Genomic DNA, 14,726 nt, shown 5'->3' on the forward strand with positions numbered 1-14,726 from the left:
CCAGCCACTGAAGAAGATGCTGCCTGCATGGACAGGCTCCCTCTTCATTGCCCCAATAAACCCCACAAACCCCACCAAAATTTCCTGTAACATTCCTACCGAGGCTCCCCAGTCCCAGTTCAGTTCGACTGGTGCGCCTTCCAGTTTCCGAGCGAACGCAGCCAATTTGGCTTGCCATTGAGATGGGCAAAGCCGGGCTGGTCCTGGGGAGATGGCGGAAGCCGAACAACCCAACCTGTAGGAATGATCGCTGGGTTGTGGAGCACACTCCCCCGCCCCCCCTTAGACAAAGCCACAGCTTTCTGAACATCATGCCCTCTGTCTAACCTTTGCTCTCTTAGTGGTCTGTCTGTGACCTTTGTTTCTTTTGTCATACATTGTCCAAGGGGAAAATGACACGGTGGAAACAGGTGCCAACATAACCTTGTACCACCCCACGGTCTCGGGATTGGAAGATGTGTAAAGCTCACAGTCCAAAATGTATCTGACTGGTTTTGCATATTGTGCTAATAAAAAGAGCCTCAGCAGAGCTGGCCGGCAGCTTGCTTGTGCGCAGCTCACCTGCATTACCAACTCCTGCCTCATGTCCATAGCTGTCAACTTTTCCCTTTTCTTGCAAGGAATCCTATTCGGAATAAGGGAATTTCCCTTATAAAAAGGGAAACGTTGGCAGCTATGCTCATGTCCTTCACTTCACCAACCTCCACATTTGCTCCAGGGTCTCCAAATGGCAGCTTCCAAGTGCAACTGGGAGGAGGGAACAGGTGTTTTGCCCTCATCTGCTCCTAGCAGATTAATTTCTCAAGCAATCCTTTTGCATGTTTAAATTCCCTTCACTAATAACCTCAGGGCCTTATTCCTTTGGCAAACTGCTTTGAGGTTTTCTAAAATCAAGTGGGAGGCAAATTTTATAAAATGCAGGTAAAAGGTTAAGGTAAAGGACCCCTGGGCAGTTAAAAGGTAAAGGGACCCCTGACCATTAGGTCCAGTTGTGGCCGACCTTGGGGTTGTGGCGCTCATCTCGCTTTACTGGCCGAGGGAGCCGGCGTACAGCTTCCGGGTCATGTGGCCAGCATGACTAAGCCGCTTCTGGCGAACCAGAGCAGTGCACGGAAATGCCGTTTACCTTCCCACCGGAGTGGTACCTATTTATCTACTTGCACTTTGAGGTGCTTTTGAACTTCTAGGTTGGCAGGAGCAGGGACCGAGCAACGGGAGCTCACCCCGTCGCGGGGATTCAAACCACCGACCTTCTGATCGGCAAGCCCTAGGCTCTGTGGTTTAACCCACAGCGCCACCCGCATCCCCTTCCTGGATGGTTACGTCCAGTCAAAGGCGACTTTGGGGTTGCGGTGCTCATCTGGCTTTCAGGCCGAGGGACGAGGCGTTTGTCCACAGACAGCTTTCCGGGACATGTGGCTGGCAGGACTAAACCGCTTCTGGCACAACGGAACACCATGACAGAAACCAGAGTGCACAAAAACGCCGTTTACCTTCCTGCTGCAGCGGTACCTATTTATCTACTTGCGCTGGTGTGCTTTCGAACTGCTAGGTTGGCAGGAGTTGGGACAGAGCAACGGGAGCTCACCCCATCGCGGGGATTCGAACCACCGACCTTCTGATTGGCAAGCCCAAGAGGCTCAGTGGTTTAGACCACAGCGCCACCACAAACAAGCAGCGCTAGGATTCACGCCCAGGGAAGGTTGTATTCCAGGATACTGTCCTGTTTGGATTCAAACTCAGTCCTTCTCCCCCAAGGAGGGGGTGCATTGATAACCCCTCCTTTTTCCAGTCCCTGCTTCTTCAGACACTTACCTACATGGCAGGAAGGGACATCAACGAAACCTTTCAGGAAGTTGCCCAGAGGGCTGTTCTCCACGGACTGAACAAGAGAAAAAGAGAGAGGAGATGGGGGAGAAATCATTTATTTGTCTTGTTTTTAAAGGGGTGGCGGTTAACCAACAAAAGACAGGGGGTCTGCAATACCTTGAGGTCTCAGTCCCTACCTTTCTCTTGCTACGCTCCCCAGACAGAAAAGTAGCACATAAATGAGCCACATTCATTTCACTTTTAACCACCCGTCCCCACAATCAATGGGCATTGTACAAACACAGGCTGCAGACCTCAATTAATCCATCAGTTCAATTGATCAGAGCTCTAGCTGCAGATTCTAGCAGCGTAACGGTGGATCAAGAAACTCATTAGCCTCGCATCTTAAACAGGGGGCTAGGAGCCGTTGATAAGTCTCACACTCCACGAAACCAGCCGCAATTTTAAGGTGTGTCAGATTATCCCCGCTTTCAATTTCCCCAAATAAGGGGTGCTCAAAAGTTGCAACATGGCCTGGGAATTCAAAAGATATTTTGGTTTAAGTTTATGTAATTTAGTTTTGCTTGGTAAATAAAAAATGTGTAAAATTGCAAAAACGTATTTTTAAGATCCCCCCCCCGCGGCTGAAGAAATTTGCAAAAATTAGGTTTCATCCCCTAAAATGGCACAATTTACTGTCACGTGGGGTTCTCCCCATTCAAGTGGTCCCCTCCCAGCAATGAGATGCAGGCACGGCTGGGATGCTCCCATAGAGAACTCAAGTGGCTTCATTACACCGAACCTGGTCCCACTGCACTGGCTCCCAATTAGTTTCCGGGCCCAGTTCAATGTGCTAGTTTTGACCTATAAAGCCTTAAACGGCTCAGAACTGCAAGAACCGCCTCTTTCCATATGAACCTACCCGGACCCTGAGACCATCTTCTGAGGCCCTCCTTCGTGTGTCTCCTCCTTGAGAGGTCCGGAGGGTGGCAACACGAAAACGGGGCCTTCTCTGCAGTGGCTCCCTGCCTGTGGAATGCTCTCTCCAGGGAAGTTCGCCTGGCGCCTTCATTATACATCTTTAGGCACCAGACAAAACGTTCCTTTTTAACCAGGCCTTTGGTTGATCTGTTTGACATCCTATAGCCTTTTAGAATGTGGCTCTTTTAGGTTTTTTATTGGGTTATTGTTTTTAGTTTGATTTTATATGTTGTGGTCTTGTTTGTGAACCGCCCTGAGAACTCCAGGTACAATGTGGTGTATAAATTGAATAAATCATCATCATCATCATCATCTGGGAGCAGGTCTGTAAAGGGGGCTGACATTGGGGAGCTGGGTGTGCAGATGGGAACTGGGGGAGCTCACAAGGAAGGAAGGAAGGAAGGAAGGGAGGGAGGGAGGAAGGGAGGGAGGGAAGGAGGAAGGAAGGACTGAAGGAAGGGAGAGAAGAAGGAAGGAAGGGAGGGAAGGAGGAAGGAAGGACCGAAGGAAGGGAGAGAAGAAGGAAGGAAGGAAGGAAGGAAGGAAGGAAGGGAGGGAGGGAGGGAGGGAAGGAGGAAGGAAGGACTGAAGGAAGGGAGAGAAGAAGGAAGGAAGGAAGGGAGGGAGGAAGGAAGGGAGGGAGGAAGGAAGGGAGGGAGGGAAGGAGGAAGGAAGGACCGAAGGAAGGGAGAGAAGAAGGAAGGAAGGACCGAAGGAAGGGAGAGAGGAAGGAAGGAAGGGAGGGAGGGAGGGAGGGAGGGAGGGAGGGAAGGAGGAAGGAAGGGAGGAAGGGAGGGAGGGAAGGAGGAAGGAAGGACCGAAGGAAGGGAGAGAAGAAGGAAGGAAGGAAGGAAGGAAGGAAGGAAGGAAGGAAGGAAGGAAGGGAGGGAGGGAGGGAGGGAAGGAAGGAAGGAAGGAAGGAAGGAAGGGAGGGAGGGAGGGAGGGAGGGAGGGAAGGAAGGGAGAGAAGGGAGAGAAGGAGGAAGGAAGGAACAAAGTAAGAAAGGAAGGAAGGGAGAGAAGGAGGAAGGGAGGGAGGGAGGGAAGAAGGAAGGAAGGAAGGAAGGGAGGGAGGGAGGGAGGGAAGGAGGAAGGAAGGACCGAAGGAAGGGAGAGAAGAAGGAAGGAAGGAAGGAAGGAAGGAAGGAAGGAAGGGAGGGAGGGAGGGAGGGAGGGAGGGAAGGAGGAAGGAAGGAACAAAGTAAGAAAGGAAGGAAGGGAGAGAAGGAGGAAGGAAGGAAGGAAGGGAGGAAGGGAGGGAGGGAAGGAGGAAGGAAGGAACAAAGTAAGGAAGGAAGGAAGGGAGAGAAGGAGGAAGGAAGGAAGGAAGGAAGGGAGGGAGGGAAGGAGGAAGGAAGGAACAAAGTAAGGAAGGAAGGGAGAGAAGGAGGAAGGAAGGAAGGGAGGGAGGGAGGGAGGGAGGGAGGCAGGGAGGGAAGAAGGAAGGAAGGAAGGAAGGAAGGAAGGAAGGAAGGAAGGAAGGAAGGAAGGGAGGGAGGGAGGGAGGGAGGGAGGGAAGGAGGAAGGAAGGAACGAAGTAAGGAAGGAAGGGAGGGAGAGAAGTAGGAAGGAAGGAAGGAAGGAAGGAAGGAAGGAAGGAAAAAAGGGAGGGAGGGAGGAAACAGAGGCAACTCCCTCTCAGTACCAGTGGGAGGGTGTCATAAATGGCAGCAGAGAAAGGGTTCATTCAGAGGGGTCCGAACTCACGGCTTCATCCTGCTCCGGCACAGAGGTGTTCATGATCTCCTCCACGTAGTTGGCGGGGAACCAGAGCTGCTTCTTGCCGCCGTAGTCTCCTCGCCACCTAGAGAGGGTAACAGGAACAAGGCAAGCAGACTGACTTGGGGGGCACTGGGGGGCCGGCACCGCATGCTATGGCGAGGGGAGAGCCGGGGAGATGGGGAAACAGAAAGAGAGCGGTTAAGAAAGACACCATCACACTCACACACAGAGAGAGACACACCCGTCTTGTCAACACCATGCAGAAAAAGTGTGCCAGAAAAAGCGCTCGTTTGCGTAGGAGAGACAGGAAAGGGGAGATTTCTCTTTCCTTTCCCTGCCGCCTTTTACACGAGGCTGGAGGAGATTCCATGATGGGATCCCCCAGCCAGGAATGAGGGAGCAGCATAGAATCATAGAATTGCAGAGTTGGAAGGGACTTCAGTGGTCATCAGCAAACATTCCAGCACTTCTTTTTCTAGAAAAAAAGCCCTAAACTCCAGGACTCACCATCCTCCGTCCTGTTTGTCAACGTTATGAATAATGGCTTGTTTGCAGAATGACAGTTCATCTTCCCGCTGGGCTTTGTAGTCATACAAGGCCTTCACTGTGCACTAAGATGCAGACAAGAGAGGGATGAGGTGAAATAGTGAAATCAGGAAAATGGAAATAAACCTCATAATGGGAAATTAAAAGAAACTTTATTGGATGTTAAATGACAATAGGAATTAAAATGTAAAATACAATCAAGGTAACTAATTGTATCTGTAAATGAACATAGACAAACAACAAGACTGTATATACAGAAAGATTGATTTGTATATAGACACTGTATGGTTAAAGTTGAAAGAAGGACAACAATGTACAAAATCGATAAAGACAATGCAAAAAACTTAGAGATGATATAAAAAAGCCAGAAGAAGGAAGGAGGGAAGTCAACTCTTAGGAGTAAATGTAAATGTAAAGTAATGTGTGTATGTATAGTAAAGGTAAAGGTAAAGGGACCCCTGACCATTAGGTCCAGTCGTGACCGACTCTAGGGGTGTGGTGCTCAGAGCAGCGCACGGAAATGCTGTTTACCTTCCTGCCAGAGCGGTACCTATTTATCTACTTGCATTTTGACGTGCTTTTGAACTGCTAGGTTGGCAGGAGCAGGGACCAAACAACGGGAGCTCACCCCGTCGCGGGGATTCAAACCACCAACCTTCTGATTGGCAAGCCCTAGGCTCTGTGGTTTAACCCACAGCGCTACCCGCATCCCTGTATGTATAGTATGCAATCATAAAATCAATAGAGATTATCTTAAAAAAAAAAATGCAGACAAGAGAGGTTATCACCACATTTGTGCTAAAAGCAGTAGTCTCAAAATTAAGAGCTCACCGTCTGCAAACTGCAAACAAACCTGTGCGGATTATGTCCGCCCAATCCTTGTGTGTTCCACACTATTTATTTTACTTCCAGGGTTGGGGTTTTAAAACATATTGGAGTGCATCTTTTGCTAGGCTAATGGGAGATCTGGGCCAAGGGAAAGGATTCACAAAGGAAGGGCGAGGAATTGGGCAGTATCCAGAAGTCTCATTTCTCCCTTAACTACTTACAGTCCTATCCAGCGCTTATCTGGGACCAGGAGATTCAGCCCCCTGCAACTTTCTGTGGTCCAGACACAGTTTGCTAACATTGGAGCTCTGATGTGTCAGGGAATGAATGGCAGAATTTGAGCCCTGGAGCAAAATCTCAAGCTTTCTTTGCGGAAAGCCTCGGCAATGCTTAGATTCCAGCTGATATCAGCGCTCGCCTTTCACTTGATCCTGGTGATCTAGAAACCACAAGGAAAACGGCGGCTGCGGGACACACCTTTTGTCTAAGGTTCGCACACAGCTTCCAGAATCACATGTTCTGGATTGTGTCTTAAATCACTGACAGTGCTGGAAACATGCATGTCTTAATTTCATAAGTAGATGGATCTTTACTGTGGTGGTTTTTGTTATGCCCTGTGACAGAAACAAGTAAACCTAACAAAAATAGCAAGTAAAATGTTATATATGTGCTTTAGATGAGATTTTAGTTTTATGACTGCAGAGGAAAGCTTGCAAACATGTTGTTTGGAATTGGTGAGTTTCCCTCCGCCCACCCTGTAATTTATCAGCCACAAATAAATTCGTGTTGCCCAGAGTATACTCTGTGATTGCCCTAATGCTTGTCCAATCCAGGATTATTATTCCACTGAGACCATGAGGACTAGAGAGTTGTGAGAATAAATACTCTGTGCCAACAGAAAAATCCAGGTCAAAAGCTGCAAAAGCTGCTGAGAAATGTGTCTTCTCGGTTCAGGAAATACAGGGTACGGCTTTTTCATTTTAACTGATTTTACATGCAGCCTCCGTCTGTGTTTCCCTAATTAATAATAATAATACATTTTATTTATATCCCGCCCTCCCCACCCAAAACCGGGCTCAGGGCAGCTAACACCAGGTATAAAAACGATTGATTAAAATACAACTTAAAAACAAGATTAAAGCACAACATTAAAATGAAGCCTCATTTCAGTAGAAACTCAAATAAAAATTTTTTTGGGGGGATGAATACGTCAAGTCTCCACCAAGGCCAACTATCCAGACTGGTCCTACGTGGGCCAGAAAAAAGCCAGGGAAGTCCCCAAATTTGTTTCTGGTTGTGAGACTGCAAAGGAGGGATATGGAGATCTTCAGAATTAGAAACAAGCCAAGAGCAGAGAGCATCCCAAGGGCCTTTCTTGCTCACTTACCCGGGCTGTGGGCATCTTGTTGGCTTCTACATAGAAGTGAGGGGTCCGCACCTCGTACAGCGCTCCATAGTCCAACTCCTGTAGGGAAGAGGAGGCCCACTGTCACAGCCAGCACTGAATCACAGAATTGTGGAGTTGGAAAAGGACCAAACAGTTTTCTGGTCCAACTCCTCTCTGCTCCCAGCTGGCAGCTGCCTTGGCTCCTCCCCCCACTGAGAAGTCACCAATAGCCCCAGAAATTTCCATCAGGGCAGTCAGGCAGAAGGGAGCCTCTTTGCCTTGAAGGCACCCGACAGCCAGGCATGGAGAACTTCTCCCAGGGGTGTCCTACCAGAGAAAACCCCAGTTGCTGCATGGAAGGAAAACTCAGGAAATTTGGCCCACTCCCCCTCCAGCCCACCCTGAATATTCCCTGTGTTTTGGGGTGACAGCAGAAGAGAACAAGAGGGGCATGAAATAAAAAATTTAAGGTCTTTTATATATATATAATAAATGTTCATAAATGTACCAACCAAGCACGTACATAGATATAGAAACCACATGTCTGAAACCCCACAGAAAAAGTCCTGAAACCATTTTGTCCCTCCCAAATTGACCTCAAATCTTTCTCTGCAAGGTCGAAGGAAAATGGAAAAGCCTCCCCATTGTCTTTTCCTTCACAAATCCTGTCTTAAGGGTATGTCTGTGTATGAATAGGGTGAGCCTGTGACCTGGTTCAGAAACTAAGTATTTATCATTACAAAAGACTGGCCAGGCTCCCCAGGGTATCCAATCAAGTGACCATCAAACAGGTAACCTGCCAGACAGGAGATAAACAACGCACTCAGATTTCTGTTGTAGACCGCCTTTTCTGTGATGCAGGTATGATGTTTCTGGGGGTGGTCTTGGACTCCAGGGCGGGCAATTTAAAATGTCTATATAAGGGCGGGCACACCTTGGTTCTGGGTCCTCCTCTCTCCTGCGTGTGAGGGGAGCACCCTGTTGCAACAGTTCAATAAAGATCAGGCTTACTAGCTGCTTTGCTTCTCAATATTCTCTGGTTGGCCTCTGTTATTTTCTCTGACTGGTGGAGAATCTACAAAGGACTCTACAGGGGCTCTTGTGTCCCCCATAACGGAATAAGGGCAGATTTTTGTTTATTACAAGCAAATCTTCCCCGTGTGGAAATGCGAGACGCCCTTAGACCAGGCAACCATTGAGATCTGCTTATCCCCCAAAGGGCTCCATTAAGAGGATTTCCAGATCTTCTAAAGCACCTTTTGCCCCCCAACCGGGCGCCTTTCAGGTGTTTGAGACTACAACTCCCAAGGGCTGATGGGAGTTGTAGTCCAAAACACCTGAAGGGTGCCCAGTTGGGGGTGACAACAGCCTTAGAGGTTGCCAGCCAGGGCAGCGCCCCCTCACCGCCGTGCCCATCTTCTCCAGCGTCTCCTCATTGATCGGGTAGCGCAGCTTCATCTTGCGGTACAGCGGGTGCTTCTCATAGTAGCTGACCAAGTCGAGGAGGCTCTCGAACTCCGCCGAGCTGCCCAGCATGAAAAGACGACCCTCCTGCTGGATCCGGCAGTGCTTGATCTTGCCTTCCGCCCTGCAGCCAGAGGAGCCCAGAAAAATAGAGATGTTGGAGTGGTTCCACAACCCACAAAAACTCAGGATGTGGAGCAGTAGGTTTCAAATGCAGAGGAATGCATGTGAGCATCAAAATACAGGTAAAAGGTAAAGGGACCCCTGACCATTAGGTCCAGTCGTGACCGACTCTGGGGTTGCGGCGCTCATCTCGCTTTACTGGCCGAGGGAGCCGGCGTACAGCTTCCTGGTCATGTGGCCAGCAGGACTAAGCCGCTTCTGGCGAACCAGAGCAGCGCATGGAAACGCCGTTTACCTTCCCGCCAGAGCGGTACCTACTTATCTACTTGCACTTTGACGTGCTTTCGAACTGCTAGGTGGGCAGGAGCAGGGACCGAACAAGGGGAGCTCACCCCATCGCGGGGATTCGAACCGCCGACCTTCTGATCGGCAAGTCCTAGGCTCTGCCCACAGCGCCACCCGCGTCCCTATCAAAATACAAAAATACTTTCTCCTGTGGGTTTCTGGGTGTGCGCCCCCCCTCGCTGCATCCGGAGGACGGAGGAGAGGCTCACCGGAAGGAGATGGCGTAGGAGTTGGGCTCGCCGCGCTTGCGCACCAGGAAGGCTCCATCTCGCGGGACTCTCATCAGCATGTGTTCCGCCTGCAGGCGGGTGAGGTTGGCGTGGTACCACCTGGCAGGGACAGAAGACTCCATCAGTACAGCCTCCGCCAGGTGTGCGCCTGATCGGTTGCTCTGGAAGTCAGGTGAAGCAAGGGGGCTGCGAGGCAGTCCTGAGCTGGTTCCCCCCTTTGCTCCCCTCTTGGAACACCCCCAAATTTAAAAGGAGAGGGAACACAAGTAAAGATTTCCATGCATTTTTAATTTCCATACCGCTTTATCTTTTTCAGAAAATAATTTTTTTGGTGGGGGGGGGTGTGCCTTCCAGGTCTGAAAGTTGAGATGCATGGAGCCTGGCTATCACTACACCAGGGGTCAGCAAACTTTTTCAGCAGGGGGCCAGTCCACTGCCCCTCAGACCTTGTGGGGGGGCCAGACTATATTTTTTTGGGGGGGGAATGAACAAATTCCTATGCCCCACAAATAACCCAGAGGTGCATTTTAAATAAAAGGACACATTCTCCTCATGTAAAAACACCAGGCAGGCCCCACAAATAACCCAGAGATGCATTTTAAATAAAAGGACACATTCTACTCATGTGAAAACATGCTGATTCCCAGACTGTCCATGGGCTGGATTTAGAAGGCAATTGGGCCAGATCCGGCCCCCAGGCCTTAGGTTGCCTACCCATGCCTTAGTTCAGGGGTCAGCAAACTTTTTCAGGAAGGGTCCGGTCCACTGTCCCTCAGACCATGTGGGGGCCGGACTAGTATTGGGGGGGGGGGAATGAATGAATTCCTATGCCCCACAAATAACCCAGAGATGCATTTTAAATAAAAGGACACATTCTACTCATGTAAAAACATGCTGATTCCCGGAACGTCCATGGGCTGGATTGAGAAGGCGATTGGGCCGGATCCAGCCCTGGGCCTTAGCTTGCCTCCCCATGCACTACACAGTGGTGCAAGCAATGCTCTCTGCACATGCTCAGAGGCACACAGGACGTATACCGACTGTTGGCCCATCTAGCTCAGTTCTGCCAACACTGGTTGGCAGCAGCCCTCTAGAATTTCAGGCAGATGCCAGCAGGGACTGAACTTGCAGCCTTCTGCTCCCTGGCCCTGCGTCCACCTAAAAAACCTTCGCCCAACGCCCAAAGCAAATTCTGCCCAAGCCGGGCTGTTGACATGAGTCTCCTGGGTTAGAGGAGAGGAAGAGGGAAGAAGGGACGAGGTTTCTCACTCCTTGCTCTCGTGGGCGTTGGGCTGGGGCACGGGGTCCGTCAGGCGCATCTCGAACTCGTTGCAGCGCAGGGGCACCTCACGGTAGTGGCAGATGAGGCTGTAGAGGCTGTCAAAGACCAGGTTGTCCGTCAGGTAGAACTTTGTGGCGCCGGCTTCCTGGCGGGAGTGAATGCGGCAGTGCTGAACACGGCCGGAACGCCTGTGGGAGGAAGGGTGAGAAGTTAAACTACGGAACTCTCTGCCACAGGATTCTTCATATGTGGTGGGACTGTCCGTTAGTTAACGAATTCTGGAAACAGATTGGTATAGAAATATGGGGAATTGTGGGTAGGAAAGTGGAAATATCTTAATTAATGGCTCTTATTAGCCTGAGTAGCACCGAGTTAGAAACAAAAGAGGAATGTAAATGGGTAAAACTGATGGTAATTGCAGCCAGACAGGTTATAAGTGAGTAATTGGGAAAATGCAGAAGAGCCAGGGGTGAACCAATGGAGGGGGAAAAAGAAAAATATTATAATCTTAGAATATCTAACTAAGACATAAAATGAAAGGGTTTAAGGTCAGTGAGAAGAAGGAGGATTGGTTTGAGAAAATATTGAATTATTTGGGCAGGTTTGAACAATTTGGGGCAATTAAAATGTTAAAAGTTAAATAAACCTTGTGGAGGGAGGAGTGTTAAGGTATACAGAATTGTACATATGGTTAATTTGAATATGTTATTATTGATTATGTATACCCAATGTATCAGCCGCCTGGGGGTTCTCACTGTTTGTTTTCACTGTTTGTGTTTTGGTTGTTGGTTAAAAAAAATTAAAAAATGGGATTCTTCATTCATTTTCTTTATTAAATTAGTCACTTTAGCTTGTCCTGGGCAACGCAAAACAACTTACAAACAAACAACCAATTTGCCTTCGGCTAATTAACAAACCTATGGCTTTTTAAACTGGGGGAGGGGGTGGTCATTGCGAGAGGCCAAGTTACAGGGAACCAGGCAGAGGGCCTTCTCGGTGGTGGCGCCCTTCTTGTGGAATGCCCTCCTGTCAAGGAAATAAACAACTACCTGACTTTTAGAAGACATCTGAAGGCAGCCCTGTTTAGGGAAGCTTTTGATATTTGATGTTTTATCATGTTTTTAATATTCTGCTGGGAGCCATCCAGAGTGGCTGGGGAAAACCATCCAGATTTTTTTTTTGGGGGGGGATTAATTAAAAATTATTATTATTTTTATTAGCCTTTCGTTTGGGTGATTCCTTTTCTTTTCTCACGATAATTTAAACTTTATTCAGCCAAATATACAAGTTTTGCTTCCAATCTGCATCTATTCCAACATGTTGCACAATCAATAAAAGAGTTCTCTGCTTTTGCAGGGATGCGTTTTGTTTTCGCAGTTAGAAAGTCACTATCACATTTCAGAGGAGAAGGGAAGAAATTAACGATGGCTTCTTTTAAAAAAAAGTAATAATAATGGGGAGAGAGAAGGGTAGAAAGTGGAAATAAGAAGACCAGAACAGACCATTCCTTTTCAAGATGTCTGGCCAGATTAAGCATCCTCACACCCTGACAGGGGTTCGGGTTGAGCTCTTCCTCGCGACACGACCTACCAGAAGGAGAGGGTGTAGTCGCCCACAAAGGTCTCGCTCTCCCGCACCAGGAAAGTGCCGTCTTTGCCGCCCGTCTCGGTGCAATACTCGTGGAGCAGCTTCTCTGCGATCTGCCGCCCGTCGCGGCCTCCGCCCAGCTTGCCGTGGAACCATTTCTCGCTGAAGTGGAGCTCGTTGTTGTTAAACTCCTAAAAAGCCCAAAGGCGGCAGGAGGGGGGGAAGGAAAGTTGAGGGGAGGTGGTGGGAGGGGGGGAAAGAAAGAGGGGGTTCAGTGGCAAGGGGGAGGGAGAACAGGAAGCAAGAAGAAGCCACGGCATGTTTAAAATCCTCATGTCCTTTTCAGACTTTGCTGAAGCATCTTCTGGGGGGGGAAAGGCACGCATATCAACAAACACTGGGGGGGGGGGCAGGACAGTTCGTGTCACCTGTATGAAACAGGAGCCGACTGTGATGGTCAGGATAAAAAACTAAGAAGAGCACTATAGTATAATAAATAATTGTGTTGGGCGGCTTCCAACACAATATTAAAATACAGTAATGCATCAAACATTAAAAGCTTCCCTAAACAGAGCTGCCTTCATCTAAAAGTCTGATACTTGTTGTTCTCTTTGGTGGGAGGGTGTTCCACAGGGCAGGCACCACCACCGAGAAGGCCCTGTGCCTGGTTCCCTGTAACTTGGCTTCTCGCAGTGAGGGAACCACCAGAAGGCCCTCGGAGCTGGACCTCAGTGTCCTGGCTGAACGATGGAGGTGGAGACGCTTATTATTATTATTATTATTATTATTATTATTATTATTATTATTTTAAGAAATATTTATTAAGATTTTACAAAAGCAGATATACAAAAACACATAATAAAAAAACAAAAAAAATGAATAAACACACAGAAAAAATACAAAAAATTAAAAACAATTCTTTTTCATAACTTAAAACTCATTTGCTTGTTTCTTTGACTTCCTCACACCTCCCCTTCTTGTATTCCCGTTTAAATAATCAAATCAGCAAATCCTTACCCTCTTTCATTTATCTTATCTCTATAACCTAACATTTTATAACTCAGTATTTTCATCCGTTATCAATTCATTTTTGCATATTCTTATTAACTTTGTTACCAATACCACTTATTTCCAATCCAACATCATTTTAATTATGTTTTAACCTATTTATACCCTTTTTCATATTCTTAAAGCATTACAGCTGGAAACCACTTAATTTCTATCCAACATCATTCTAACATTCATTAATTTTACAATATTTCTGTAGATAGTCTTTAAATTTCTTCCAATCTTCTTCCACCGCCTCTTCTCCCTGGTCCCGGATTATTATTATTATTATTATTATTATTATTATTTATACCCTGCCCATCTGGCTGGGTTGCTCCAAGCTCAGGCTCACTAGAACTCACGGGCAACGAAGCTGAACGTTGGACGGCTCAGGACACACAGAAATGCATAAACTGTGGAACTCCCTGCCACAGTTAAAATTGCAGCACCCCACTGCCTTCTTCCCAGCCAAGCGCCTCTGCAGCACTCCAGAAACGCACCTCTTTCTGCTCCGTCTCTTCCTCGTCCTCGTTGGACTGGTAGCGGGAGGTCTCCTCGGAGTAATAGATCTTGTTGCTGGTCAGAACAAAGTAGTGCGGGCTCCACGTCTGCCGAAAAGGAGGGGGAAAGAGGGTCAGAGCAACGGAGGGGGGTGGGACACAAGGCGAGGGACCCCCTGAGCCGCGGGAGAAAGAAAGAGCCTCACGTGGTCAATGGGGTCCTCGAGATAAAGGATGCCGTTCTTGATGGAGTTGCTGATGTCGTTCTCGGAGTAGCTGGCCAAGGAGACTTCCTCGTAGAGGTTCCCTTCGACCAGCTTCTTGTGCTGGAAGAAAAGCACAGAATCACAGAATTGTAGGGACCCCAAGGATCATCTAGTCCAACCCCTTGCAATGCAGGAATCTTTTGCCCAAGGCAGTTCTTGAACCCACAACCCTGAGATTAAGAACCTCATGTTCTACCAGCTGAATTATTACTAGACCGGCCTTCAGCAACCTGGTGCCTTCCAGATGATTTAGGGCTCCAGATGTTGGCTGGGGCTGAGCGCCACTCTAGTCCGAAACATATGGAGGGCACCAGGTTGGCAAAGGCTGGCCTGGATATTCAAAAGGATGCCAGAGGCTCTACCTCTCTTTTAAATCAGAACCAGTGAAGGCGGTGAAGGTCCTGTGTGAGTGCCTGGAGGCGGTTGGAGGATGGATGGCAGCTAACAGATTGAGGTTGAATCCTGACAAGACAGAAGTACTGTTTAGGGGAACAGGGAGCAAGCGGGTGTGGAGGACTCCCTGGTCCTGAATAGGGTAACTGTGCCCCTGAAGGACCAGGTGCGCAGCCTGGGAGTCATTTTGGACTCACAGCTGTCCATGGAGGCGCA

The 14,726-nt window shown here is 48.5% G+C and overlaps 1 protein-coding gene across 1 annotated transcript in view; it reads right to left on the reverse strand.

The window, feature by feature from the left end:
* LOC310766042 (1-phosphatidylinositol 4,5-bisphosphate phosphodiesterase gamma-1-like) overlaps positions 1-14,726 on the reverse strand; it is a 94,498-nt gene that overhangs the window by 22,651 nt on the left and 57,121 nt on the right. The window contains exons 13-22 of the mRNA XM_083621843.1: positions 14,058-14,177; positions 13,852-13,959; positions 12,308-12,495; positions 10,705-10,905; positions 9,415-9,534; positions 8,678-8,861; positions 7,274-7,351; positions 5,020-5,123; positions 4,498-4,594; positions 1,816-1,882 (exon numbers count right to left, since the gene is read on the reverse strand). Coding sequence (XP_083477969.1) covers positions 1,816-1,882; positions 4,498-4,594; positions 5,020-5,123; positions 7,274-7,351; positions 8,678-8,861; positions 9,415-9,534; positions 10,705-10,905; positions 12,308-12,495; positions 13,852-13,959; positions 14,058-14,177 — 1,267 coding nt within the window. The remainder of the gene's footprint in view (positions 1-1,815; positions 1,883-4,497; positions 4,595-5,019; positions 5,124-7,273; positions 7,352-8,677; positions 8,862-9,414; positions 9,535-10,704; positions 10,906-12,307; positions 12,496-13,851; positions 13,960-14,057; positions 14,178-14,726) is intronic.

This window comes from Podarcis filfolensis (assembly GCF_964270895.1).
Source record: "Podarcis filfolensis genome assembly, chromosome: 7".
NCBI lineage: Eukaryota > Metazoa > Chordata > Lepidosauria > Squamata > Lacertidae > Podarcis > Podarcis filfolensis.